The sequence below is a fragment of the Brienomyrus brachyistius genome, chromosome 21 (genome assembly GCF_023856365.1).
Source record: "Brienomyrus brachyistius isolate T26 chromosome 21, BBRACH_0.4, whole genome shotgun sequence".
NCBI classification, from domain to species: domain Eukaryota; kingdom Metazoa; phylum Chordata; class Actinopteri; order Osteoglossiformes; family Mormyridae; genus Brienomyrus; species Brienomyrus brachyistius.
Genome location: NC_064553.1, coordinates 16,215,147 through 16,239,472, shown reverse-complemented (window position 1 = coordinate 16,239,472; position 24,326 = coordinate 16,215,147). Strand labels below are relative to the sequence as shown.

The 24,326-nt window shown below is 46.5% G+C and overlaps 1 protein-coding gene across 7 annotated transcripts; it reads right to left on the bottom strand.

The window, feature by feature from the left end:
- Positions 1-921: 921 nt before the first annotated feature.
- Positions 922-23,961, bottom strand: LOC125716867 (rho GTPase-activating protein SYDE2-like). 7 transcript variants are annotated; one of them, XM_048989668.1, is made up of 7 exons: positions 21,681-23,953; positions 18,599-19,162; positions 9,011-10,059; positions 8,107-8,233; positions 4,797-4,978; positions 4,190-4,421; positions 922-3,023 (listed from the first exon to the last, which is right to left on the bottom strand). In XM_048989668.1, the coding sequence occupies exons 1-7, from the start codon at positions 23,617-23,619 to the stop codon at positions 2,473-2,475; spliced, it is 4,644 nt and encodes a 1,547-aa protein (XP_048845625.1). In that variant the 5' UTR covers positions 23,620-23,953; the 3' UTR covers positions 922-2,472. The 7 variants fall into 7 exon arrangements, with proteins under 7 accessions (XP_048845625.1, XP_048845627.1, XP_048845626.1 ...); XM_048989670.1 differs by having other exon boundaries at positions 23,508-23,948; XM_048989669.1 differs by lacking the exons at positions 922-3,023; positions 4,190-4,421; positions 4,797-4,978; positions 8,107-8,233 and adding an exon at positions 8,246-8,658 and having other exon boundaries at positions 21,681-23,957.
- Positions 23,962-24,326: the final 365 nt, after the last annotated feature.

Here is a 24,326-nt window from a genome sequence, read left to right as displayed (position 1 = left end):
AGCCCAGGGACCCACAACCCAGCCACTTGCACACCTACATGAGCTCTAGTGATAATCACATGTATTTCTGTATTTGTACAAGGTAACCATTCGCAAGGATGGATTGGCTCTGGCTCCCCATACAGCTACCATGAGAGCTGTTGTAACCTCTCCTTTGTTGACTTCTGGGTTTCTCCCCAAGCTCTTTGTATTATCAACCTACCGCTTGCTGGGCTTCATGCTTTCAGGGAAAAAAAGGGATTCAAACCAACCAGCGAGCGCTCTCCACCAGTCTGGAGCATGTGGTGGATCATGCTGGGTTGGGAAAGGCTGACCCAGCTTTCTGCCCACATTGACGGAAATTAACTTCTGGAGAAGTTTCTCCTCAGCTTCTGCAGTTCAAGGTTTTCCAGCATCTTTATACTGCGATCAGAGGCTTAACGCTAGATAACTTGTCAGGTTAAGGTTATCTGGGCTAAATGGAAGTGAACCAAGATAAAGTCCATTTGAACTGGGGTACCTTAAACCCAACAAGTTATCCGGCTAAGCAAGAAATCCAGCTTTGTGATAAAGGCCAGAGATCAGCAGGAGACTTACCTGTGGAAACAAGTCATGTCTTTCTTTTTTTGGATGAGTCGAGTCGTTTTATATTTCATTTTTGTTTTCCATGATCTGGCACTTCCAGGATTGACCATGTGCTCTCTGAAGGTGGTTCAACGGTTAAGAGTTTAGGAATAGATATTTTGTATGCCAGATAATATCTCCAGGACCAAGTGGCATAAAATTCTATTATGATTTAATGATCATCTGTATTTAAGATTAAAAGTTTATGTTAGCAAACATTTGAATGTGAGTCAAAGTAAACCAATTTCTGAAAATAGTTCACATTTTTTCCCCCATTCCCCACATACCTCAGTCATCCACAATGACATGAGCCTCTGCTGATTCGACAATTATAAACTTTAATTCGACAATACATTTCCCGGATGCAACATCTCAACATTCATACTCACAAGGCCTACATGCAGAAGACAACATGCTATAATATACGTTTTACAAAAATAAATTAATAAGTTACCATCCGCTTAACGCACATTTCCTGGAGGAAAACACAGTCACGTCATGAGACTAACAAACACTGCAGGACACATAATTAATGAGCACGGATTTCTGCCACCCCCGCAATGACAGCCCCCTTTTCACTCGGCATAATTTCAACAGCATCAAATGGCTGTAAAGCCTCTGTTCCTGACAGGAAGCAGAGGGCAGGTGACCTCGATTCTGCCGCTTGACATCACCTCCATCCCAGCGTGCGGTTGTGTCCCTACGATAAGGGCACATCTGACCGCCGTTTGGCTGCCTTCTGTAGTGAAAACACTGTCCGGATCTGAACAAAGGGTTCCCCTTTAACACCCCTGGATCTACTCAGATGCAGGATCTAAGCTGCAACAGCAGCACCCAACTAAGGTTAATTTCTCTCCTCTAACAAATAAGACAGGAAAATGATAAATGTACCCATACTCTTATCCTTGGGATTTACTTACACTCAAGCATAATTCAGAGTCCTTAAACAGAAATACAAGTCTGCAATGTACCAAATATATATACAAATAAAAATAAATGATATGTGTAGATCTCTGAGGTTGAAATAGTACACTAAGGTCCGTAAACTGCTTATAAACATAACTTGTCTTTACATTAATGTACAGGAAGTCTGACGATCAATCAGTTCAATACTATTATTACAATATCTTTGAATGAGATAAAATATGAATGCACGTACCATATATATCTGAAATCAGATTAACATTCTTCAAATACCTACATGTTAAATATTGAACACTGGACAGTTACTGTTCTATAGCAAGCAAGGTCACTGCAGTAGAGGTCAGACCTGGTTTCTAAAAAACCTGTAACAGTTTCACAGTAAGTGACCGTTTCTCCATTTACCGCCATCGGAAACCACGCATGCCCAAGTGGCGCCAACGACTTGCCGTAGATTACAAGTTCAAGTTCAGCATTTAAGACGAAAACGGACATTTCTTCCCATATGACACGTACCGTAATTCATGCGAACAGCTACAGAGAGTCTGTCTAAGTCAATGTATCATGCATTAAAATTTAAACACGTAGGTAAACTGGCGCTCCAGACCCAGATCAGGTCCGAACCCGGTTGGCCCCCGTAGTGATTCAAGCATCGAAGCTCGCCCAGCGTAGAGACTTTCTTCAAGCAGCTTTGGCCATAATCCACGTCTCCTTCAGCTTCTTGAGAATGTACCTTCATAAGTGCCAGGCTTCGAATCATGTCATCGGTTAAATGAGCACCGCCTTGCAAAAATTAAGGTGCTTTTACAGCTTTTTGGGATTCAACCTAAATAGGAAGAAAAGCACCAAAACAAAAGGGATCATTCACCGGGGGGAAAGGAAAAAGCTACGGGAACCAGCAGAGGTGGGTCAGGTCCCTCCGACACGTCATCGGGGAGGGGGTCTAAGTCAGTAACCCACGGCCAGTTTGTTCTTGTTCAGTTCCCTTTCCAAGCTGCCGATCAGGTTGTCGATGCTCTGCTGCAGCTCGTTGAGGTTCAGCGTGTTGTTCAAGACCGAGTTCATTTCGCGAATCTTCATGTAGCCTTGATAGTCATTATCTTTGGTTAGATCGTTCGGGGTCGACAAAATGTTACTGTCCGGTTCGTCGGGCAGGGAGGTCTTCTCCTCCACTTCCATGTCATCCACCTCATCCTCCTCTGCAGCCTTGCCCTCCTCTGAGGTCCCCTCCTCCTCCCAGGGCACGTTGTCGTAGTCGGCGTCCTCCCCATGACCCTCCTTGGAGGGCTGGAGGTAGCTGTCCCGGCAGAGACTCCAGTCTCCGGCGTAGCGGTTGCTGGGGCTGTCAAGGCGGCCCGGTTTGGGCCGCAGCACTCCGGCCATCTCCGCCTCGCTGAGGTTCAGGGCCTGTGGACGGTCCTTCCTCCTGCGGATGCACTGTGAGGTCGGTGACACCTCCTCCTCCTCCTGTGGACTCGGGGTCTTGTTCGGGTCCAACACTGAAGACGACAAGGACCCCCAAACCATCATTTCCCTGCTCTGAGGACAGTGCAAATACCACAGGAGAAACTCCTGCCAAAACCAGCGGCCAATACCACTGAATATTTACGCATTCATGTTCGGAGCAGCTAGGAAGTATTTTATTATAAAAAAAGATGAGTTTTTTTAGAAGAATAACTTGGTCTCTTTCAGCCGAAGTTTTCTGCCTATTAACTGGAGAGTGCAGTGAGTTAACTGCAGCTTCGAGGTCTAGTCATACGAACGCTCGCTTAAACCGCGCTCCTCCAGGGGGTTGCCCTACGCGACCAAAACGGGAACAGGGTGCCGACAAGGATGAGGTGGGAGGAGAATGCCCAGGATTATAGCCTATGTATAGCCAAACATACGCGTTAAAATGAACATGGGTCTACAGGCAGATTTCAGAGGGTGTTTAACTATAGGAGTACGCCCTCTGAGTATCCTCCGGGAATAAAAGCTTCCACCTTCGCACCCTGAACCTCCCAATTCCCTTCTTTACTGGAATACACACTATAATGGTTTAAATGAAGCCCCTCCCTAGTCACTGAATATCATCTTACAGGGACCTACACAAGTCGGCGACCAATTCCTGGGCTGTTACCGGCGGCCGCCACGACGGCTTAAACCAACGTGGCTCTGTAAAGAATCGTGTTCCATGTGGGCTGCCGGTAACAGCCCCCACCCGTGTGGCACTAAACGACGCGGTCATCCTTAGAGTCGTCTTGGGTCTTAAAAATATATATATTATAAACACACTAAGTGCATTAGGGAGAATCTGCAGTGAGGGGGCAGGAAGATCAAAGGAAATCTTTCATCTCTGAGCACTGGGTGTCAAGCTAAAAACTGCCCCCCTACCCCCATTCAGAGGCCCTTACAGTGACGCAATACGTCTAAAGTAGCAGCGAAACCACATTCATTGCAGCACATGAAACAATCACATCGAGTTAGAGTTGAAAAAGAATCCATTCCTGGCCCTTTTTAGTTTTAATTAAGCAAAAGCTGATAGATATATTAAAAACTGAGAAACTCTGAAGTTAGTATTTCATGCATTCTTTAAAATTTGAATTAATTACACGTAATTAGAAGTAATTAAGAAACTAGAAGTGCCAGCCCGCAGTGACCCCCAACTCCCGCAGCCAGGCCTCACCTGGCCACAGCTGCAGCAGGTAATGCAGAACCTCGATGTGCTTCTTGAAGTGCAGGGCGCTGGCCAGCTCCTCGCAGTCGGCAAACGTGCGGTTGGTGCGGCAGGCGGCCTCCTGCCTCTGGCCCAGCAGCACCGGTCCGAAGCAGACGGCCAGGTTCTGGCAGGTCATCCTATTCACGTCCTGGTGGGAGGCCACCAGCTTCAGGTGGTCCAACAGCATCTGGAGGGTGGCCTGCCACAACCCAGCAACAGGCATAACTAATCGATGGCCAATCCTTATGCTCGGTCGATACCGGACAAACAGATCTCTGAGAATGTGAAATAAGCCTCCCTGTTTTGCTTTTTTTTGTGTTCCCTCTTCAAGCTGCCAGCAAAAGCCAGACAGACTCATATCATACTGCACACTGTCTGTCTCGCTTTCTAAGAGACAAAAGGGAAAGTCCCCTCTATAGACCGGCGTCCCCAGCTCCCCAGGGGTCCCGATCGAGTCATCTGCAGTGAACCACCAGTGTTCCATGCTGGGAACCAGCAACACAAGCTCAGCACTAGCCCTGGCAACGGTCGCCGTAACAACACGTCACATGGCGCACATGGCAAATCCCCTCACCTTCTCCACCGGCGGCAGGTGGGCGAGCAGCCCCGTGGCATGCTGGGAGTCCACCGGGTCGTTTTCGCAGCCCATGGCACCGATCTTCAGAGGCCGTTTGGCCATGGCGTCAAGGACGGCCTCGTAGAGGCGGTCTGAGATGAGGGGCGTCGGTAGCTCCCGCAGGTAGTCTTTGAGGACGCCTGACACAGAGAGGAGATGTCACAGGTCACGCGGCGGCTGCGATCGATCGGGGGAATCCCGGAGGCGGCCGACTGCCGTACATCGGCTTCCTTAGGGATCCCGGTCAATGTGTTCCCACGCATCCTGCGTTACCACGGGCAGACTGCACGGCGTGCGACTAACAAATGCAAACCAACACACCTGTCGTTGACCCCGGAAAGCCCCGCCCCCCCCATTGTAGACGCTCATTTTATCAAGGCCACTGGAACACGTGGAAGGTGACTCGGCGTGTCCGTCAAAGGACGCCAGACAGCCAAGCAGCCATGTGACTTCCTGTCCCTGCCGAAATGTGGGCCACGCAGGGTTCCTCGCGTTACCTCTCAGCAGCCATGTTGGATATTTTTTTCGCTTTATTCTCTTCCCCCAACGAATTTTAATTTTGTTTTCCTCACTTGATTTTTTTTCAGTCATGCATGAAACATTAATGATTAGCAAATGACAACATCTCCAGTAAATACTTTTAGATGATTATACAGAATGACTAAAAGACAGACCAGGCCCAGACCTCCAAGCACAGGTGACCTCCTAACCAGCAGGGTTCCTAAGCACTATGGTCTGCGAACAAGAGGACACAGGAGTTCATCCAGGCAGAGGCAAGCCCCAGTGCATCTGAAGAGCGCTGCCAGTGGGAGAGAGATCATCCCCGCAGACAGCCATTCTCTACCTCGCTAATTAGGCCGAAAAGGGATTTCAGCCATTAGCCAGAGAAAGGCACACAAAAGCAACCACTCAAGCAAGTCAGAGATCAGGTCAAAATTTACTTTCGGTTCATTTTCTACAAGTGTTATAATTATGGAACCAGTGACTGCATTTTGTAACTTTGGCAGACTGCTCACTCAAATTAGCGCTTTTGAATTCCTGGGGGTGACAAATTAGCAGTGCAAAATGCAGCTCCCTGACCCCAGCTGCCTGCTAACCCCAAGCCATTTTTTATTTAACACCCCCACCCCAGCAGTAACCCCTACAGCCCCATCACAGGACCCTTGCTGGCTCCGAAGGTCAAACTGAAACAGCACACTAAAACTAACACGACTCAACATGTCGACCTCCATTCCCTCAAACACACAAATCAAACCAAGCATGAGGCCTTGTCCTAACAGTGACCAGCATCCACAGCTTATACCGTAGTAAATAAAAACATAAGATGAAACACACAAAAGAACAGGGATGCTTATTAGAGTTCAGCAGATAATCGCTAACTATTTTTTCTCCCTTACAGACAGCTCTGTCGCAATCACGTTGCGATGTAATCGTGATTACATGGCACATTAACAATTAATTATCGCCAGGGCTTTAGATGACGGGGGAAACATTTGTCAGGAGGCTGGATTTTCGGTACTATACGGTCGTTGACTTACGCCTAAAATTTGGTAAGCGGATTACTAGTGTGTCTAAGATATTAATGAGACAGCCCTACTTACTGTTTTTTTTTTCCAAAATATACATCGAAAAATGTGTTCTCATTTTTAGTTATAGCTAATTTTATTTTCATCAGGTCAAACTGTGTTATTGGATAGAAACAACAAAAAAGATGAGATTCTGTTGGCAAAATGATCAAAGATGGTTCCCTTTAATGCCAATGCTGACAAATAAATGCGTGCGCATCTGTGACAAGCACGTCAAAGCAGGTTTTCAGTGCCAGAGGCCACATTGCAGGTCCACTGTGAGCACAGCTGAACCCTGGCAAAGTAAACATTGAGGTTCTTGCTAAAAACTCCTGTGTAAGTTCCTTTCCCAAACGGCAATGGCAGTTTTTTGAAGCAACGAGAACGTACTAAAACATAGCTTGCTACTTTATCGTTGTGATTATGATGGTTATAGTAATTATTACACCATCATTTCTCTGTTGCGCATTGTTTACACTGGTTATACATTAATGACTACAGCCAGCGCGCTGTTTATTTGAGCAACAGTTCCTGCTCGTGTTTCAGCTGTGGAAAATAACAGGTGAAAAGAACGCTTAATTGTGTCGAGTAGTTTTTGCATTATTAGTTGTAAACATCATTAGCTGCAAACACACGATAAAAGGGGCTGTGGTAGACTGTTAAGCTTTCTGCCCAGTGTCACTGCCCTGTGAGAGAGAAACTGACGTTTTACAAAAACGAGTGAGCAAAATATTGGAAATATTAGGCTGTAGAGAACTTAATTTCCCTAAGGGCATGTTAGCAACATTACCTATGTCTCGCTTGTAAATGAAAATGGAAAATAGGCTGTATAAACCTATGGTATTTTGTTAATGTATATTACAGTTTCTTATGAATGTTCTATGAATGCATAATGAATTCTTTACAAAGGTGCAGTTTTTTTGCGGCAATAATCGATTATTTAAATTCAGATATTGGTCCAACCTTAATGTTTATCCTTAATCATTGTATTGTATTGCATCTTTATTAGAGACTTCTGTGGAGTGTACTTCTGGTGTGATCTTATTTTCACCGTGTAAAAGGCACTGTATACGAAACACACACACACACACACACACACACACACACACACACACACCCCTCGCTTCCCAGGAAAGGTTCCAATCCACTGTGACGATAAGTGGTTATTAATAATGGATGGACAGATGGATGGATGGATACTGTCCAGATTTAATTTGCTGTTAACAATATCCCTGTAGATGGATGTTCGTCTCGAGCCCCTCCAAACCCCCCCTTCAGACAACAGCGAGTGTTGGACACAAGACTTCGTTTGGGAGGTCTGATGTCACACATTATCTTGAATAGATATAACAACATCACCTGGATCCTGGCATAGTATGACTGATATGTCACATCATTTTTAATCACAAATGTGAGAGCAGAGGTCTAACTGTAAATTCCAAATCTATACAGAAGTGATACAGCCCTCATATTCAGGATCATTTATCTGACACCAGAGTTGGATGGTTCAGGTCCGGAAAGTAAAAATCCAGACCACGATTTTGTTTCAACCAACAAGTTGAGTATAAAGAATGACAGTCACAGAGTACTCAACTGGTTGGTTGAAACAATGTCTTGGTCTGGATTTTTACTTTTTACCTGAACTACCCACCACTGTTCCTAACTGTAGCATGTGGTATTGAGTGCGTAGTGGAGTACTTTACCAGTGATGACGTTGACGTCTGGGTATCGATCTTCAGAGAGAACCACGCCCTGGCTGTCTCGCTCGAAAGCCTCCCGTAGTTCCTTTTTGACCGCCGCAGAACCACAAAGGCGGTACAGGCCGACCATCTGCCAACAGGGTCACCATGAGTCATTCTGGTCAGTTGATGAAGCCAAGACTATATACGACGTTGCCGTTTTTCTCCAGCTTATAAATACCAAGATTAGCAACCCAATTTTGAATACAGCAATGATCTGAAACCGGGAATCACATTCGGATCTTTGGAACAAACTCACATGCTCTTATAAAAATCTTTTATTTTTCTGGTTCGGATGAAAAATCGGCTGTATCCTCCCCACAAAGCTCTCACTTGCACTACAGTAGATTCCAGGGCCTGGTACTCAAATGGGACCGCCATTATCCAATGAGCCCATCTGGCATTATACACAGCAGGCAGTGCCAAGGCCAAGGAGAAGACCCGGCAATTCCTGCTTTTCGCCATCATCCTCTTCAGAGGAATTGAAACACGATGCTTCTGGCTGCTCGGCGGCCCCTTTCAGTAAGAAGAGCGACCTAATTTAGCACGTTAGCCTGCACAAACCCAGCAGGACACAAAGAAGGGCCGTTCCAATAATAGCTTCCTTAATTCCAAATGACGATGCGCTTTGGTAGCCCAAAGCTATTAACTCAACACTCCGCTGATGGTGTTGACAAGAGGCTCATTTAATATAATTGTATCCCGGCACTCCTATAAGATGGATTAAAGTTATATTGTAAAATCAAGTCTATTGCATTCCATGCACTTATTTTTACTTTACACATCACATCCTAAGACCTAATTTATTCTACAATTAGTGAAATGAACGCATTAGACCTCACATCATGCGAAGGGAAGATGCATTCACCTGGCAGCCCCTCTTCTCGATCTCTGTGATGCATTTCTTGACGACCAGGGGCACCATAAAGCCACTGGCCTCCTGTTCCACCACCAGGCTGGCATCCACCCGGAAGACCCGTGGCTCCTGCCCTCCGTCGGGGGCATCCAGCGAGTTGGGCCAGCGCTCTATCAGGCCAAGCTTGACATAGATCACTCCGCGTGGCTCAAGCTGGACGGCCAGCTGGTGGGACCTGGTGACCCTGAAGAGTGTGGGTAATGCCACAGTGCCGTGGCAACAGACGCGGTGCCGGCGTGGGCTGGACTCCCAGCTGAATACCACCAACTTCAGCTGCTGGGCGTTCTCTAGCTCGATGTTGAAGGCATGGTCCATGTCCAGGAAGGCCGTCTTGCACGTCAGCAGGGCTGTGCGGGCCTTGTTGACAGAGTCCACCTGGATGGCACAGTAGACACTGCGCGAGTCGACGCGAGGAGGCTTCAGATCCTCTGCCCCAAAGAAGTGGAGGCTCATGATGCCTGAAATGTACTGGCTACACTTGGGCTGAGCTGAGAAGCTATAGTGCCGGAAGGAGTTGACGTCCATCTCCGGGCCATGGAGTTTGGAGCCGTTGCTTGTTGGGCCGTCCTTGTTCCTTTGTTTCCCTGACTTAGTGACCAGCTCTGGGGAGTCTCCGTCGCTGAGGTAGCCGCCCTTGCTGGCCGCCTTGGAGCCGCTCCGGATCTTCTGGCTGTAGTTGTTCCGAGTGAAAACACTGCTGTCAAGGTGATAACGGGAGATGACGTTTCTGGCAGTCTGGCCACCCCCAGGAGAGAGGTGGGAATGGCCGCCCTCCAGCCTCCGGGTGACCTTTGGGGACGAGTACAGCGGATCAGTTTGGCTGCTGGAGACCCCTTTCACATTCAGCTTCCTGCTGAGCTCCGGAAGCTTCTTCATCTTCATGGACAGTTTCCTCATTGTGCGCGGAGACTTGATCCTGTCCGGAAAGGACCAGTTGATGGAGCCCCCTTTCTTCCAGGGGTTGGGGCTGGCAGGAGGCGAGACACCAGCCTCGATGCCATCTGCAGGGAACAAAAGCAGACAAAAGAGTGGAGATCAGAAAAACCAGGAGGCCACTCGTGCTTTGGAACGCCTCCTTCCCAGCCCCAATTAAAGGCCCACGGGTCATTAGTAGCCCGTAAAAAGCCAGAGAAGAGGAGAGACACAAACAAGACTTGGAGGTTCCCAGTCCTGTTAGACATTAGTGCTAAATGATTGAAAATTTGATAACAGATCATCTTATTCACCCTAAATATATACACGTTATAGATAATCCCAGTAAATATATGGGCATTTAATTAGAGATTTCCACAATCATGTTAACATACAGGGCGAAAAATATGGTGGGCCAAAAATCTTTGAAAACTCATGTAGTTGTCCTTGTTATCTTCTATGCAACATCAGCTTGATCCATAGGCTGGTGGAAAAGCACAATTGCAACAGTTCAACTCATAAAAGTAGATAAATCAGTGGAACGTATTACTTTGTAAAATTTCCTATGCTTAAGAAATCCATCAACACTTATCAAAGAAGCAAGCTTCCATAATTAAACAGTAATTAAAAAGTAATTAGACACACACTGCTCTCCCTGTGAGACACTCATCTTTAAACTCGTTATCCTGGTCAGGGTGATGGGTACCTATAGCCTGTCCCAGAATGCAGAGGGCTGCGATGCAGCCAGGACAGCATGCCTTTCCATCACAGGGCAGACACACATAGCCTTCACCAGGATTCCCCAGGTCCGGTCTTGGATGGCAGAATCAAGATTTTCTGCTAAGACACATCTTAGATCAGCAAATTACCAGGCTTAGTAGGTGTGTGTGAACAGGGAAATCTACAAACGGTGTTGGTTTCCGGTGAGGAAACTCACATGACCCAGGAAGAACATGAAAACTGCGCACACACACCCCCCGAACCGAGGTACGAGCCCAAAACACTATCCAGGAAGCCCTGCAAAGTCAGAAAGACTTTCCATCTGACCTGCCATATCCGTGGCTACTGAAACCGCGGTCCCTCCCTCCAAAAAACAGAAAAATTCCAGAAATGAACAGTTCATAAGTTTCAAACCTGGCACCAAGTGAGTACAGGCTGTAACATGGTTAAATCTGCCAGCCCAGCTCCGTTTGTCCCCAATACCCAGCACTCACCCCCAGTCCGCCAGTGTTCTCACCGACTGCATTCATTGCCACGTTATCACAATGTCTGTAATACGAAAATGTACAAAAAGCTTAATTTTCATTGCTGCGTCATCCCTTGATACATGATATTTTTATACTGCGGCACCATCTCAAAAATGTAGGCTAAAATGTAAGAATCTCATTTGAGAGTACAGTACTGTATAACATCCTTTATTATTACTGTATTTAATGTTGGGAATGTCTTACTGGCATAGTTTATCAATTAAACTTTACCACATGTTTTTATACGAAAATTGTGTTATATATGGGGTCCACAGACAGTTCACTATTATCCGCTGTTTCGACTACCCCCAGCAGGTCTTACGCATCACTGGTGGAAGGGGAGGGGGGGGGGATATTGCATTTCATTTAAATTATTCATTTTAACCATAACCCTAAGCCCTAATGGATTCATCTGCTAGTTAAAGCCGTCAAACTCAACGAGTCCAAAGCAATATGTCGCGCAGCGCTTCCCACTCAAACCCTGCATCTCCTTCCCTGCTCTTCATGCGTCTCCGCTCACTCTATACTCCAGGCTTGTTTCCCAAGCACCAAGCTGGTGTGTGTGCATCTACAAAACGTGAGCAATCTACAAGGGCAGCTCTATTTACAGAAGACCAGCTGTGCTTTACTGGGGGAGCGGGGGGGGAGAGCGAGAAGGTTAAATGAAAAGGGACAATGTTCTCCCTTGTGTTACATCAGGGCTACACTTCGAGTGGGGAGCACGGGGGCGGAGCCGAGGGGGCAAGGCATGCAAACAGTGATAAACCACACAGCGTCTGAACACCTGGGCTCCTCATCAGCAGTTGCACACGGAAGGAGAACAGGAGATGCCAGAGGTGATAGCCCGTGGGCTCTAGCCAATCCCCTTTATACCTGATGGATGTTACAATGTGCCTCAGGAGATTGGAAAAGAGGCAGTGGAGGCGATGAAACGGTTGACCAGGCCTACACCCTACTCAACCAACTCTTTGCTTAGGGGACCGTCACATCAAGCCGGCGAATCTCTCCTCTTTGGAGGGGCCTCACTTCATTTGTACCAGTAACAGGAGATGAAGAGACCACCCCCCTCACCTGAGATCTTGTTGCATAATTCGAAACCAGACGCTAATGGACCAAACACCATACAGCCAAAGACGAGAAGGGCTGTTTTGTAACTAGAGAAGGGCAGCTCCCCCATGGAGTCTCTGAGAAAACATCACACGCTCTCCAGTCATGGAGTTAAATGTCAAGGGCCTCACTGCTTAGCATCTATCTGTTCATCTGGTGGAAGTTATTGGCAGTAAAGCATTAGTTAATGAGCTGGCTGGGGAGTCAGATGTGTTTAGCACACGAGGTAACAACATACCTAAAACCGCTAATTTCTTTCAGTTTCTTGGCCACGACTTAGTTTGCAAGTTTACCGCTCTAAAGACTTTACTGCTGACTGCCATTAAAGTTTAAGGCCATTATTGCTTTTAACAAGAGTGTTAATCGCAGCAATATAGCTGATCTGAGCATTTACAAGACGCTGAAGCAGAACGCCATTCAGGGGACCCTAAGAGAGACATACTAAGGAACCTTGAGAAAGGCACCCGAAGCCGGTACTTTTTAAAGACCCTGTAATTTTCCAAAGAACAACCAGCAAGATCAGGCGAGGAAACGGCGAGATTAAGGCGAGCGCCTAGCGGAAACTCAGACGGGTGCCTTGTGGTACATTCAGCCCTGGGTTACTAAGCAGTGACTCACACAGAGGCAAGAGCTGAGCTGTCTCCACGAGGAGTAAGAGCCAGAAGACCCCGAACCAGCAGAAACCCAAGTGCAGCAAGCAACAACACTGACGTTTTTATGGGCACAGCTAATATTTATAATCAATCTAAACCTACATCACATATTAGATCCTAATGCAAATACAATATTTATTTCCTTTATTGCAAATGCAGACAGAATGTCACACTGAAAATTATAGTGTGTTGCCCAACGAGAATAGTTATTTGCTTCCAAACCAGCATCCAGCAGGGAGCAGAGAGTTTTATTAGTGCTGATTTAGATAGATAGTGTATCCTAGAAACCAAGGACCCCTTCTGCAGCAGTGGCCAGCCAATTGCCTGAAACATTCTGTTAAAAGGTACTTGTTACCATCTTTTGGTATCTTGGCTAAATCAGAATTCTATCAATCTTAGCATGTGAAATCTCTGACCATTCTTTACTGTTTAACCTCTTAATCAGTACCAAAAACAAACAAAAAAATACATTTGTTTTAATGTTATCATAGTCTAATGCAAGTAGAATGCCATCTGATCTCAGATAAGGTTAAAGGCAGCCTGGCATGTTAGGGGTCATACTAATACTGAGAGAAACACATTGGACTTCCATGGCGTGACCTATATCAGCACCCTGGACAGAATCAATTCATTGACCCGGTCAGTTTTCAGGTAGGATACCATCCTGTACTATCTATGCCCCACAGCTTAACAAATCCACCACGGTACCATGATTAGATGCCATTTTGCAACAGAGTGTTTTATTTTTTCGCAAGGACAGCTTCGCAGTAACAGGTTCCTAGGCGATCAGGATTAATGTGCCGCTTTGAGTGACAGCCTGCTGATTTCGCACCCTGGGTTACGGTGCTGAATACTCACCAGGGCCCTACTCAGAAACTACTCCAGCCCCTCACAGCCAGGTTGGCGTCTCATTCCCTTACTCAGTGCCCTTATTCCGGCGCAATGCAAGCCTTCTGCTTTCTTATTTTCCAACTTTCTTATTTCATAAAAGCCACCTTCATGCCCTTGCGTGGAGGTCTGACTTAAGCAGACTCTTCCCAGTGTTCTACATTTTGACAATGCATTTTAAAAACAGTGGTAAAATACTTCCACAGGCCGCATCATGCCATACCTGGTAGAACCCATTTTGTTTCCAGACCTGCTTCAAGGGCAGATAAATTCACACCCCACTGTTGTACTGACCTGTTATTTTTGCACTTGTAGTTTGTTGTTGTTTTTTTACCGTTAACGAGTCTCGCCAATTTCCTTTAACCTTCCCGACGATGAGGTGCTTCCAGCAACAGCGCTGCCTTAACTGGATCGATTTTTAGACTTATTTTCAAAAATCTCACCATTCACTGCAGACTCTTCCGTAGTCATTAAAAAACAAAGGAGTGGCTGATTCCGAGAAGTCGGAAGCACCATGTCTGACGTCGCGTTTGAAGTCGTGCATCTTATCCGTTCTAAAGCAGAGCCAAGCCGAGCCTCTTCGCCCGGTCTACGCAATATATGTGATCAGTGGTAGGCATATGATTCACTGTTCATAGGAGCATTCCGTTTGTAGCTACAAGCAGATATACCCATTACATAAAGCAATAAATAAAATACATGGTAGACACCATCGTATAACTCAGAAACCTTCCTGCCACCAACAGTTAAAATCACAATAAACCCAAAATTCAGAAATCGTGCAGTTTTCTTTTTCAGTTACGAGAAAAAAGTCTATTCATTAAGGCCAATCAATGAAGCAACCTTAGACACTGCTGCAGTGTGTTTGCATGCCAGCAACACTTCAAGATCGAGTGTCAGGTCACGTTACATCCTGCAAGACAGCAAGCCCAAGAAGCATCAGTCAAGTAAGCTTATGACAGCAAAACTAATTACTTTACAATAGCGAGGCCTGCACCGAACCTCTCTCCTTTGACGTTCCGTAAAGGAGACACTGGCTAAAATGGTAATGGTGAGGTATCTACGCCAGGGTATGATAAGAGAAGTGTTGACATAAGCCTTGATCATCAACATACTGCTGAACAAAAGACATCAAAATATCGCTAACAGAAACCTCAGGTACTGCTTCAAATCTAAAGCGCCCACAATGAGAATGAAGCTTGAGGACACTAATTATCTCGAGCTGTGCCTTGTCTGCAAAGTTATCCCATGTCCATCAAGCCTAGTCTCAGGGGAATAAGTTCCCCTTGATCAGAACAATTGACTTTTGAAGCTTGATTCCAAATCCAACCTTTGAAGGTCGTGTTCCAGTCAAAAGAGACAACATGCTAATGACAGGGGACATAAAAAAATAACAAGGCTTACATTTTTTACATGTCTAGCTGTGAAGGATGATCCTTTAATCCCAGACATGATAAATTCAGATCCCTCTAGGTAATGCCAATATTTACAGACTACTCAAATTAACTGTTACGTACATTAACACGTTAAAAATCTGTCTTGGTGCACAAACTGTACACTTGACTGAAGGCATCACACATCAGTCTAACAGATCAGATAACAAGCGGCATAAACTCATCATGAATTATAAGATTACTGGAAATTAGCATCAAAATATAGACAACGTGCCCACAAGTAACCGCACACAAGTGACAGTAATGATAGATCGGTTGGATTAGGGGAGTACAGATAGGCTGTCGTTGTCCGAGGATTGTTTGCTGACCAACAAGACACTGGAAAAGTCACTGTTTAGTTGTAGCGATTCCAGAAGCGATTTGTTAGAACAGGTGGCGTGACACATGGGAGGGGCCTGTGATGACCTTGTCTGTTTACTTCCTTATTCTGGGAAGGTCACTGGAAGGACAATGGCAGGTATCACCCTTCCCTGTAGATCTCACAACCTGTGGGTTGCCCTTGGCTCTGCAACTGCCTTCTTCTAAGGCACCAACCAAGGACGTGACAATGTTTTCAATGGCAACTCTATGCAAACAGGTCAGCTTACTCAATCTGATTGTGGAAATACAGCCACGGGCCACTGGCCTCTCCTTTTCTATGTCGGCCACTGCAATCTCACACCACTGCAGTGTGATGTAGATGGTGGTCCCCAGGAGGACAGTATGACCGCAACTGCTTTATTGTGGATCCCTAAGGGGGAAGGTAGAGGGGTCGTTTCCACAAAATGAGTTACTTCGTGTTTTATAGTATTGCAGGAGGCAGAAGAGGATCCAGAATAATAATATTGGGCAGAATCTAAGGATAAAATGTCTTCAATATAATTAATTGCTCTATAATGAAACAATAAGGCAGATTGTTCAGGAAAAGGACAACAGCAGAAATTTCAAAAGCAAGCAGAAACAATGCACTGGATTTGGACAGAAGATACTTAAAAACACTGAGGCCAGCTGTTTGCCAGAAGCCTTCAATGTCATGGGGGGGACCAGTTCAGACAAGTTGCTGTATCGCAGTTTTGCTTCTTGAAGAGCGTCATTCTTCAAGACGGCTGGTACGTGCCAGAGGAGGGGAGATGGAAGATGATAGAGAGGCATGATGGGGGAGGTGGGGAAAGTAAAAGGCCTGACAGCTTAGCAGACATTCGCATTTCAGCATAATACAAGGTTACTGAGCTTCTTATAGGACTCAGCATTTTTATGGAAGAAGAGGAGTCTTCTGCCTCTGGTGATGATCTGAAGACCCTCCCAGCCATGGAACCAGCCTCAATCGGCAGGTCAGGGTTCTAGTTTAGCGTCGCATTGTCTTTCCGTTACCTTCAATGTGGTACTGAGCAAGCTGAGCTTGGGACTCTCTCCTCAACTGATTAATATCTTGTTTCCACCAAAACAGAGCTGGGGCTGGGCTGGTTCTCGCTTGGTGCCTGAAACCTGCCTGCATTTCCACCGGCTCCAAAAGAATGGAAACGTTACATAAACAGAAGCGAGTAAAAGTAAAGGTTCCTATAAAAAAAAAATTTTTTTTTTTTGATCGGTTTTGGATTTTAAGTTTTTATAAGCTGCCGAGCTGAAAAAAATTAGCCTTCAAGTCTCATGGTTTTCAGATCGATACCACCAGATCGATATCTTGTTTTTCACAGAATAAAAAAATAAATAAACGTTATTCTGTTAATAAGTTGGCAAGTAGTATTACTGCTGGAACCAGTGATATTAGACAAAAACTATACATCGGCTATGGATTGAATTCTCCGGGTATGGTGTGGTACTTCAAGACCATTCTAGGAAGAATACTGGTCGCCTGACATTGTCTGATACTCATCCAAGTCGTGTCTCAATCTACTGATTCAATTCTGCCCTTGCAGTTCCAGCAAAGCACCAAGCGGCCAATCCTCAGCTCGCTTTTGTCATTTCTATTATTCCATGTTTTGTATCTGGGTAATAACCAAGTACTGGTCAGGGTACTCAAAGGTTACATGTGATTAACTATAACTAAAAAGTATGTTTTTAAGGAGAGCGACAGGCTGCTGTTGTTACAACCAGCCCAAACAGCAGCCAGGGCTTTAGCTGTTGGCCAACTGTCGGAATCATTCAGGCAGCACATCTCTCACGGTGTCTGTGGAATGTGTATCCTCTCTCTCTCTTTCTCTGACCGACAGAGATGCACATCCCAGAAAAAAGACAGAAGAATTCGTCCGAAGACAATGCAGCCGTTAACCGCCGTCGTCAAGCAGCTGACTCAGAAAAAGCTGCATCACGTCTGGAAACTGACATTGATGACCCAGCAACAATTCGCCCTCCCAACTGTAATCGTTTAGGTTCAACCTCTTGCCTGCCACGACAAGCACTTGGGCAGCATGCCACTGCCTGAGCATCCTAAGTGAGAAAAATGCATGCCAATCTCGAGCAAAAACGTTTCGTTCCGTCGCGGCAGACAAGACTAACAGGCCGGCTGTGCAGTCATGTGGACTGAGGTGACATCTCTGTGAAAGCTCACGTCACGTGGATCACAAACACGACACGTTTGGTGCGTATTCCTGCAGCTAGTGCAGACACACCGGCGGATCCCACATTGTGAGCAGCCGGAGTGCAGGCGCCCTAAAACAAACATTGTCATGAGCAAATAACACAGAAGAGGAAAAAATGACGAAGGGAACCACGTGACACTGGCCTGTCACTAAGTCTAAGCCCCAGACAAATGACCTCTGCCTTTCAGCCTTGGCATTCCTGTACGACCAGTATTTCCCAACCCGCTCCTCGGGGGTGCCACAGACGGTCCACGTTTTTGCTCCCTCCCAGACAGTAAAGGTTCTTGCAAAAATGTGGACTGTCTGTGGGACCCCCGAGGACTGGATTGGAAAGCACTGCATCTACCTTCAAACTGCAACATCCTCCCCCAAATCACACACCACCAAAGACTGGATATTTGCTGGGTATTTGTACTAGAGTGGCTTTTAAATCTGACAGAACACTTCCGTAACTATGGAAGTTTTTCTGTTCAGGGCAAAGCTGCTCTTCTGAGCTTGTCTGAGACCTAATTCATGAAGTAATTATATACAATAAATCCCTGCAGTGACTAGCCTTGCTAATTCTTATAAAATTTCCTTATTAAATGCTATCATGTGTCACACGAATTTTCATAGCAGATAATATATTTTCGATAAAAGATAAGACCTCGTGTCTGAGAAACGTCTCCCCAGAGTCGGGGGAGGGCTGTGAGGGATTTGATCGCTGTACTTTAAAAATTACCTGGAGCTGTGACTTTGGGAGGAAGGCTGTCCTCTGCAGATCTGCGAGTGAGGATGCGCCTGCGCAGCTCAGCAGGTTCCACGAGGAGTGAGCCGTTTGCGAGCCTCTTCTCGCAGCTGCAGCCCTCCTGAGAGTGACGGACACTGTCCACATTGGCAGGGCCACCAACAAGCGTGGGATCCTCGTCTTCTGGAATCGGGTTGTACCAGATCTCACCGCCTTCCTCATCCACGTGGCCGCCACTGTCCCCAGCCTGATCAGCGGCCTTTCCCCGCTGGGGGTCGGAGTTGGCACTGGCTGGCTGAAGGTGGGGAGCTTTGTGGAGGGATGTTGGTGCCGGCTGGCTGTCTTCAGGCTCAGAGCCGATGGGGGTAACGTCGGACTCCACAGAAACGCTACCTTCCTCCAAAACGGGGTTCTTGGACGTACTATGCTGGAACCAGTGACGTTTCTTGGAGACCGTGATGGCGGTCAACAGCCGCAGCTTCTCGTTCGTTTCATTATGTCTGCTCACTATCGCCTCCTGAGTGTCTGTGACGGAACTGCGAGCATTTTTAATATAGGCTGAAAAAGAGGAGAGACGTACACAGGGGGTTTATAAGCACAAGATGTTCTTAAAGTCTTTTAAATTTTCAAAAATGATACATTTCAGGTATCTTCACACTCATTACACCTTTGTTAGTCACACACTCTTTTCACCAGGGCTTGCCACTGCCTCATACGTTACCTGGGTTTCTCTGCTACGAGGGGGTGGTCCGTTCTTATCAGCTTTCGCCCTGATGCTTATCTCAAAAACACCGGTTGTACTTTTTCCTGACCTCTTTCACAGATTCGGCAAGCACGGAGTCGGCCGGGTCATAGTACGCCAGGTGCATGCATACGGAATCCGTTCCGGGAAACCTAACCTAATTATTCGTGTTGTGGATCCATATTATTGATGGGAAGGGCGAGGGAGCTCGCGCGATCGTTAAAATGCAGCGTGAGGAGAGAAGCTGAGCTCTCAAAGAGCCAAACACACAAAGCCAGACGGGCTGTACACTCGACTTCCTGCTCTATCATTTGTTTGGAAACGGACTCAACACATTCATGTTGTAGATTTATAGTAGACTTATTCAGTTGTTTGATAGCAACCAAGAGAATATACGACTGACGTTAAAACTTAAAAGGGGGGGGGGGGGTACTCAGAAAGCTGTCTGAGAATAAATTGACCTGCACTGAAAGGGGGGGGGTAGCATGTATGTCCATTTAAATGCATCTGTGAGCCCTCAGGGTGACAGATGGCTGGGATGAAACAGGAGGTCGTGTAAAAGTTTCGCCGTGGCACCATCACAGTCAACAAGAGCGGCTGCGATGTCGCGGAATGATCTGGTCCACAGATGCTTCCACTCCCAACTGCCTGAGCCTCCTCCCCCCTCCCCATGGACAATAACCCTCACGCAGAAACAGCAGGAACACCAGCAAAGCAGTGAAATTGCTGAACATGGTCTAAACTTTAAATTGTAATCCACAAATTACGGTGTGGCCGCGACGAACTAAACAGCATGAAGCAGGAACGACCACAAAGAAAAGGCACGAACACAGAGCTTAAGAGCAACTCGCCGGATAACAACTCCTACCAATCTCCTTTAAGAAAGCCATGGTCTCCCTGCAAACTCACATTTAAGGTTTACTAATTTGTGGCAGCTTTACAGAAAACAGTTTAAAAATCAAGACTCCACAGGCACCAGAACAGAGCGGAGCCCAAATCACAAACACACTGCTGATGAGGATCATAAGACCAGTTGAATAAAAGTGGGAGGGGGAACAGTATCCCAACTCAGCGTGACTGACCCCTGCAGGGCTGTGGCCCCACCCCACCCCTTAGGCAAAGGCCAGATTCAATTAAGGCCATTTGGTCTCCACGGTGACCCGCAGGTATAACAGCGCAACCTCAAAAGCCTAGCATGCCAGCTGCTACCAGAGCCGGAGGCCCCGCCCACTGCAGCAGGCCTACCGTCTGCTGTCAAAACCACACACTTCTGCACCTTTGATGCTGGACGTTTTCCTTCCGCCGTTCAATTACCAGCTCAGAAAAAAAGAAAACCTATTAGCAAAAGGGGAGAAGGTGACCCCAGCTTCCCTAAGAGAGCAACAAGACACACGATTAATATTAAAAGTTTAATGACTTTGACTACCGTATTCACACACTGTCATTAGGATGCTAAACATTCAGCTAAAGATAATTAAACTGCATTAAAAATTCATGGTTTCTGTATGTGAGAACACAGACTTAAAAAAGATACTGTACTATACTGAACATTTTCAAACTATCTTATCTCTATTTAAATAATTAAAATCCTACTTTCCATCTAAACAAACCATCATGCTTGAACTTACAGACCAAACTACCTGGTTTAAATTATGATATACGCACATATACAATTCGGTAAACAACTAACTAGGTCCCTAGTTAGCGGCCAACAACTGATAATTAACATTATACTTGAGAAACAAAAGGTGAGAGCAGAAGTGAACGGTTCCCGCAGCTTTGTGAACAATCAGGTCAGGAGATGCTCCTTACACACACACACACACTTTCTGAGTCTCGAGACCTACTTGAAATGGTTATACCATTACTATTGTATTGACTACTTTCCTCTTCTCTCTAGAATTTAAACATTTGCCTGGACTCAAAAAAAACCAAAACAGGACAGCCTAAACCCAGGACAATGACCTCAAACTCTAATGCTCCTTATTGCATACATGAAACACTGGACTTCTATTTGACAGCGCATAACAGGACATTAACCCCAAACCAGCAAGGTCTGTACGAGTCCAAGATCGGGGAGACAAAAAGCAGCCCCCCACTCCCATGAGAAATTTCTGGCAAGGTAACCCTTAAAATAGTTAAAACACCATCACTGAAACTTGGAAACCCATTAGTAGCTTGTGAGATAAGCCTATGTTAGTTAGAAGAGAGTGAACCCCAACCACCATTTGAGAGAAAGAAAGTACAGGAAGGTCGTCCCTCCACCCGTGTCCACATCCAGAAGATGGAGCCCGGGTGAGGGCGCCCATGGAACACGCTTGGCAACTTGCCTACCTGGCTGTCGGGTTCCCTGGCCACGAGCCACGGTTCTGCATTTCTGTGATCCGGTCACCCGGGGCTCCGCTTTTGCCCTGTTCAAGAAACCGGGGCAAGAACGCTGGAGGGGAGAGTCACCGCAGACCTCGTGGAGAGCAGAACCGGTGATGCGGTGCCTCATCTCAGAGGAGAGCATGCGTCCCTTCTGCATCCATTCCTGAATCTTGTTGACCGTCACCCCGTTGGGTTTCAAGACATCTTGGGTGGTCAAGAAGCCGTGCTCTGTGCCCTGGCTTTTTGCACCGTTCACTGGTCCACTGGTTTCATTCAATGGGCAATTATCCCTCATCTCCAAGAGAAGACTGTCACCACCTTCGCCATCAAATGGAACCTGATTCGCGAGGCTGACAATGCCGCTAGGCATCCCCCAGTCACTCTCTCTCATGAGGGCTAAAGGGGCTTTGCGTTCAAGGCGACAATATTGATTTTGGTGGCATTCGATCACTCCATCACTTACGGACCTTCTCAAAGGTGGAGGACTCTCAGTGGGCAAGAGTTCAAAGCTCTTGCTGGCTGAGGACCTTCTGAGACACAAGTTGCCGTTTTCACCATCGTAAAAGCCTACAGAGTGGGACTCAGGGGGAACGGCCTCTCCAGAGGCGAATGTATCACAATCTACCACTTTAGAAGATACTTCTGAGCAGAGACTCTCCTGGGAGTCACAACTAGTAGGACTTACATGGCATCCAAATCCATTGACAGCAACTTCATTATCCAAATGAATGCCTTGCATCGCACTTATAAGCAGAACACACGCTTCCTTAAACTGGGTCCTTACAATGTAGCTTTCATGCACCTTATACCCGTCCGTTTCTGCTTGTGTCCGATTCATCTCGACTTGGTCTGAATTTGGCCCGGAAGCTGCGCATAATAGTGGATCATAAAACGGGAGATTTTCGTTGTCGTAGTAATCCCCATCATCACTGCCGACCAAATTTCGCCACTGCATTTCTGCCTCGGTCCCGTCTGTTTCTGAGTCCACATTTTTATCGCTTACAAACAAATCGGTTGGAAACAGTCTTGTGTTCTGCAAACTTCTCACACTGTAGTCTCCCGATGGATTATTACTGACTTGGTGGTTCTCAGCTACCGTACCGACAGCAAGAAACTGATATATCTGTGCCCCGTTTATAGAAATATCGGTGTAGGGCATTTGAGGGAGATTACAAAGTAAGTCTGCATCTTTCTCAGCATTTGAAGCCTCCGGATTCCCCTGATGCTTCCCACACTGTTGATGCACATCCACCCCGCTCTCTTTACCATCGTTTCCACTCATTTCAACATAGCGATAGGTTGTTTGGACCGGAGTTAACTCCCTACACAATCCTACCCCGTCTAAATCTAGTATTTGTCCTGGAGGTCCGCTCGGATAAAGTGGCTGGCTGTTATCCCGCATAATTTCGGACGACTCAGGGCATGCATCTTTGGAGAGATCTAACTCCAGCTCATTAAAATAGTTAATCCGGTTACCGCGGCTCGCCCGAGTCTGCATTTCGTTCCGATCAGAGATCCCCAGGCGTCTCTTATAAACTCGACCCGTAAGATTTAAGTCCGTGCCCCACCGAGCATAATCGCCCGATCCTACGTTTAAATGCACGCAAGTAACGTCCCGGGGCGACACATTTTTAACCACGGCGTTTTCGCAATTCGATCTCACTGCCCCGCTTTCAAACGCTATGTTAAGGCAGCCCTCTTTATCTCTCATGATGTCTGGCAAAGCATTTAATTCAGTGATAATTTTGTCCGGTGTTTGCTCATCAACACCGCACAAAACTCCGTCTTTACCTTCTCGGTTATCCACAAAAGTTGCGACGCCGAAGCCCCCGACTGCGGCCGCTTTCCTGGATTTCTTCCCCCGAAGTTTTGCCAGTATTGTCCTCCGCAGAGGATCGGCCATTCCTATAGCTCCTTTATACCTCCAGCTTCAGCGTTTATTATTTGGCGAGTTGTGGGCGACTTGTGCTTCCCTTTCTCCGCTTGAAAAACGTCCAGGACTCCGAGGGCTGCGCCATTCCGCTTGTCACTGCTCGGTCGCGGTGTTTGCTCTGGCAACCTGCGCAGCCCTCGAGCGCGTCTCTGCCTGCGGAGACAATAAGCGCGTCTGCGGACATTTAAACTGCGCAGCGTCTGCGCATCGTCTGCGCCGCGTCTGCGCAGGAGCCGTCCGGCGTGAAAGTGAAACTGCGGCACCGTGAACTCAGCAAGAAACGACGTGTCTCGGTATTGAAGATAATCGGTCAAAGGCGCTCAAGATGCTCCCCCCTTCTCGAGCTGAAAGCGCATGGCAGGACTCCATTTCTTCTCTTTGCCTAACCATTTTGTATAACCGCAAAAATGTTTTTTTTTTCCTTTCTTATTTATAGTTCTTGGCGAAATTGAGTTTTGTGGGATGAAAATAAAAATGGAAAACGCACAAAAACAATATTTGGCAGAAAATCTTACCTCTAAGAATAAAAACAAACGCAATTTTGGATCACTCTGAATCTTCACAGAAGCTAGACAATACAGTCCTCAAATAATATACTTAAGGCGTTTTAAAGCGTTTTCAGTCCTAAGTGTAAATAAGTGTGAGTTTTCGGGTCATTTCTGATAACTGGGTACCGT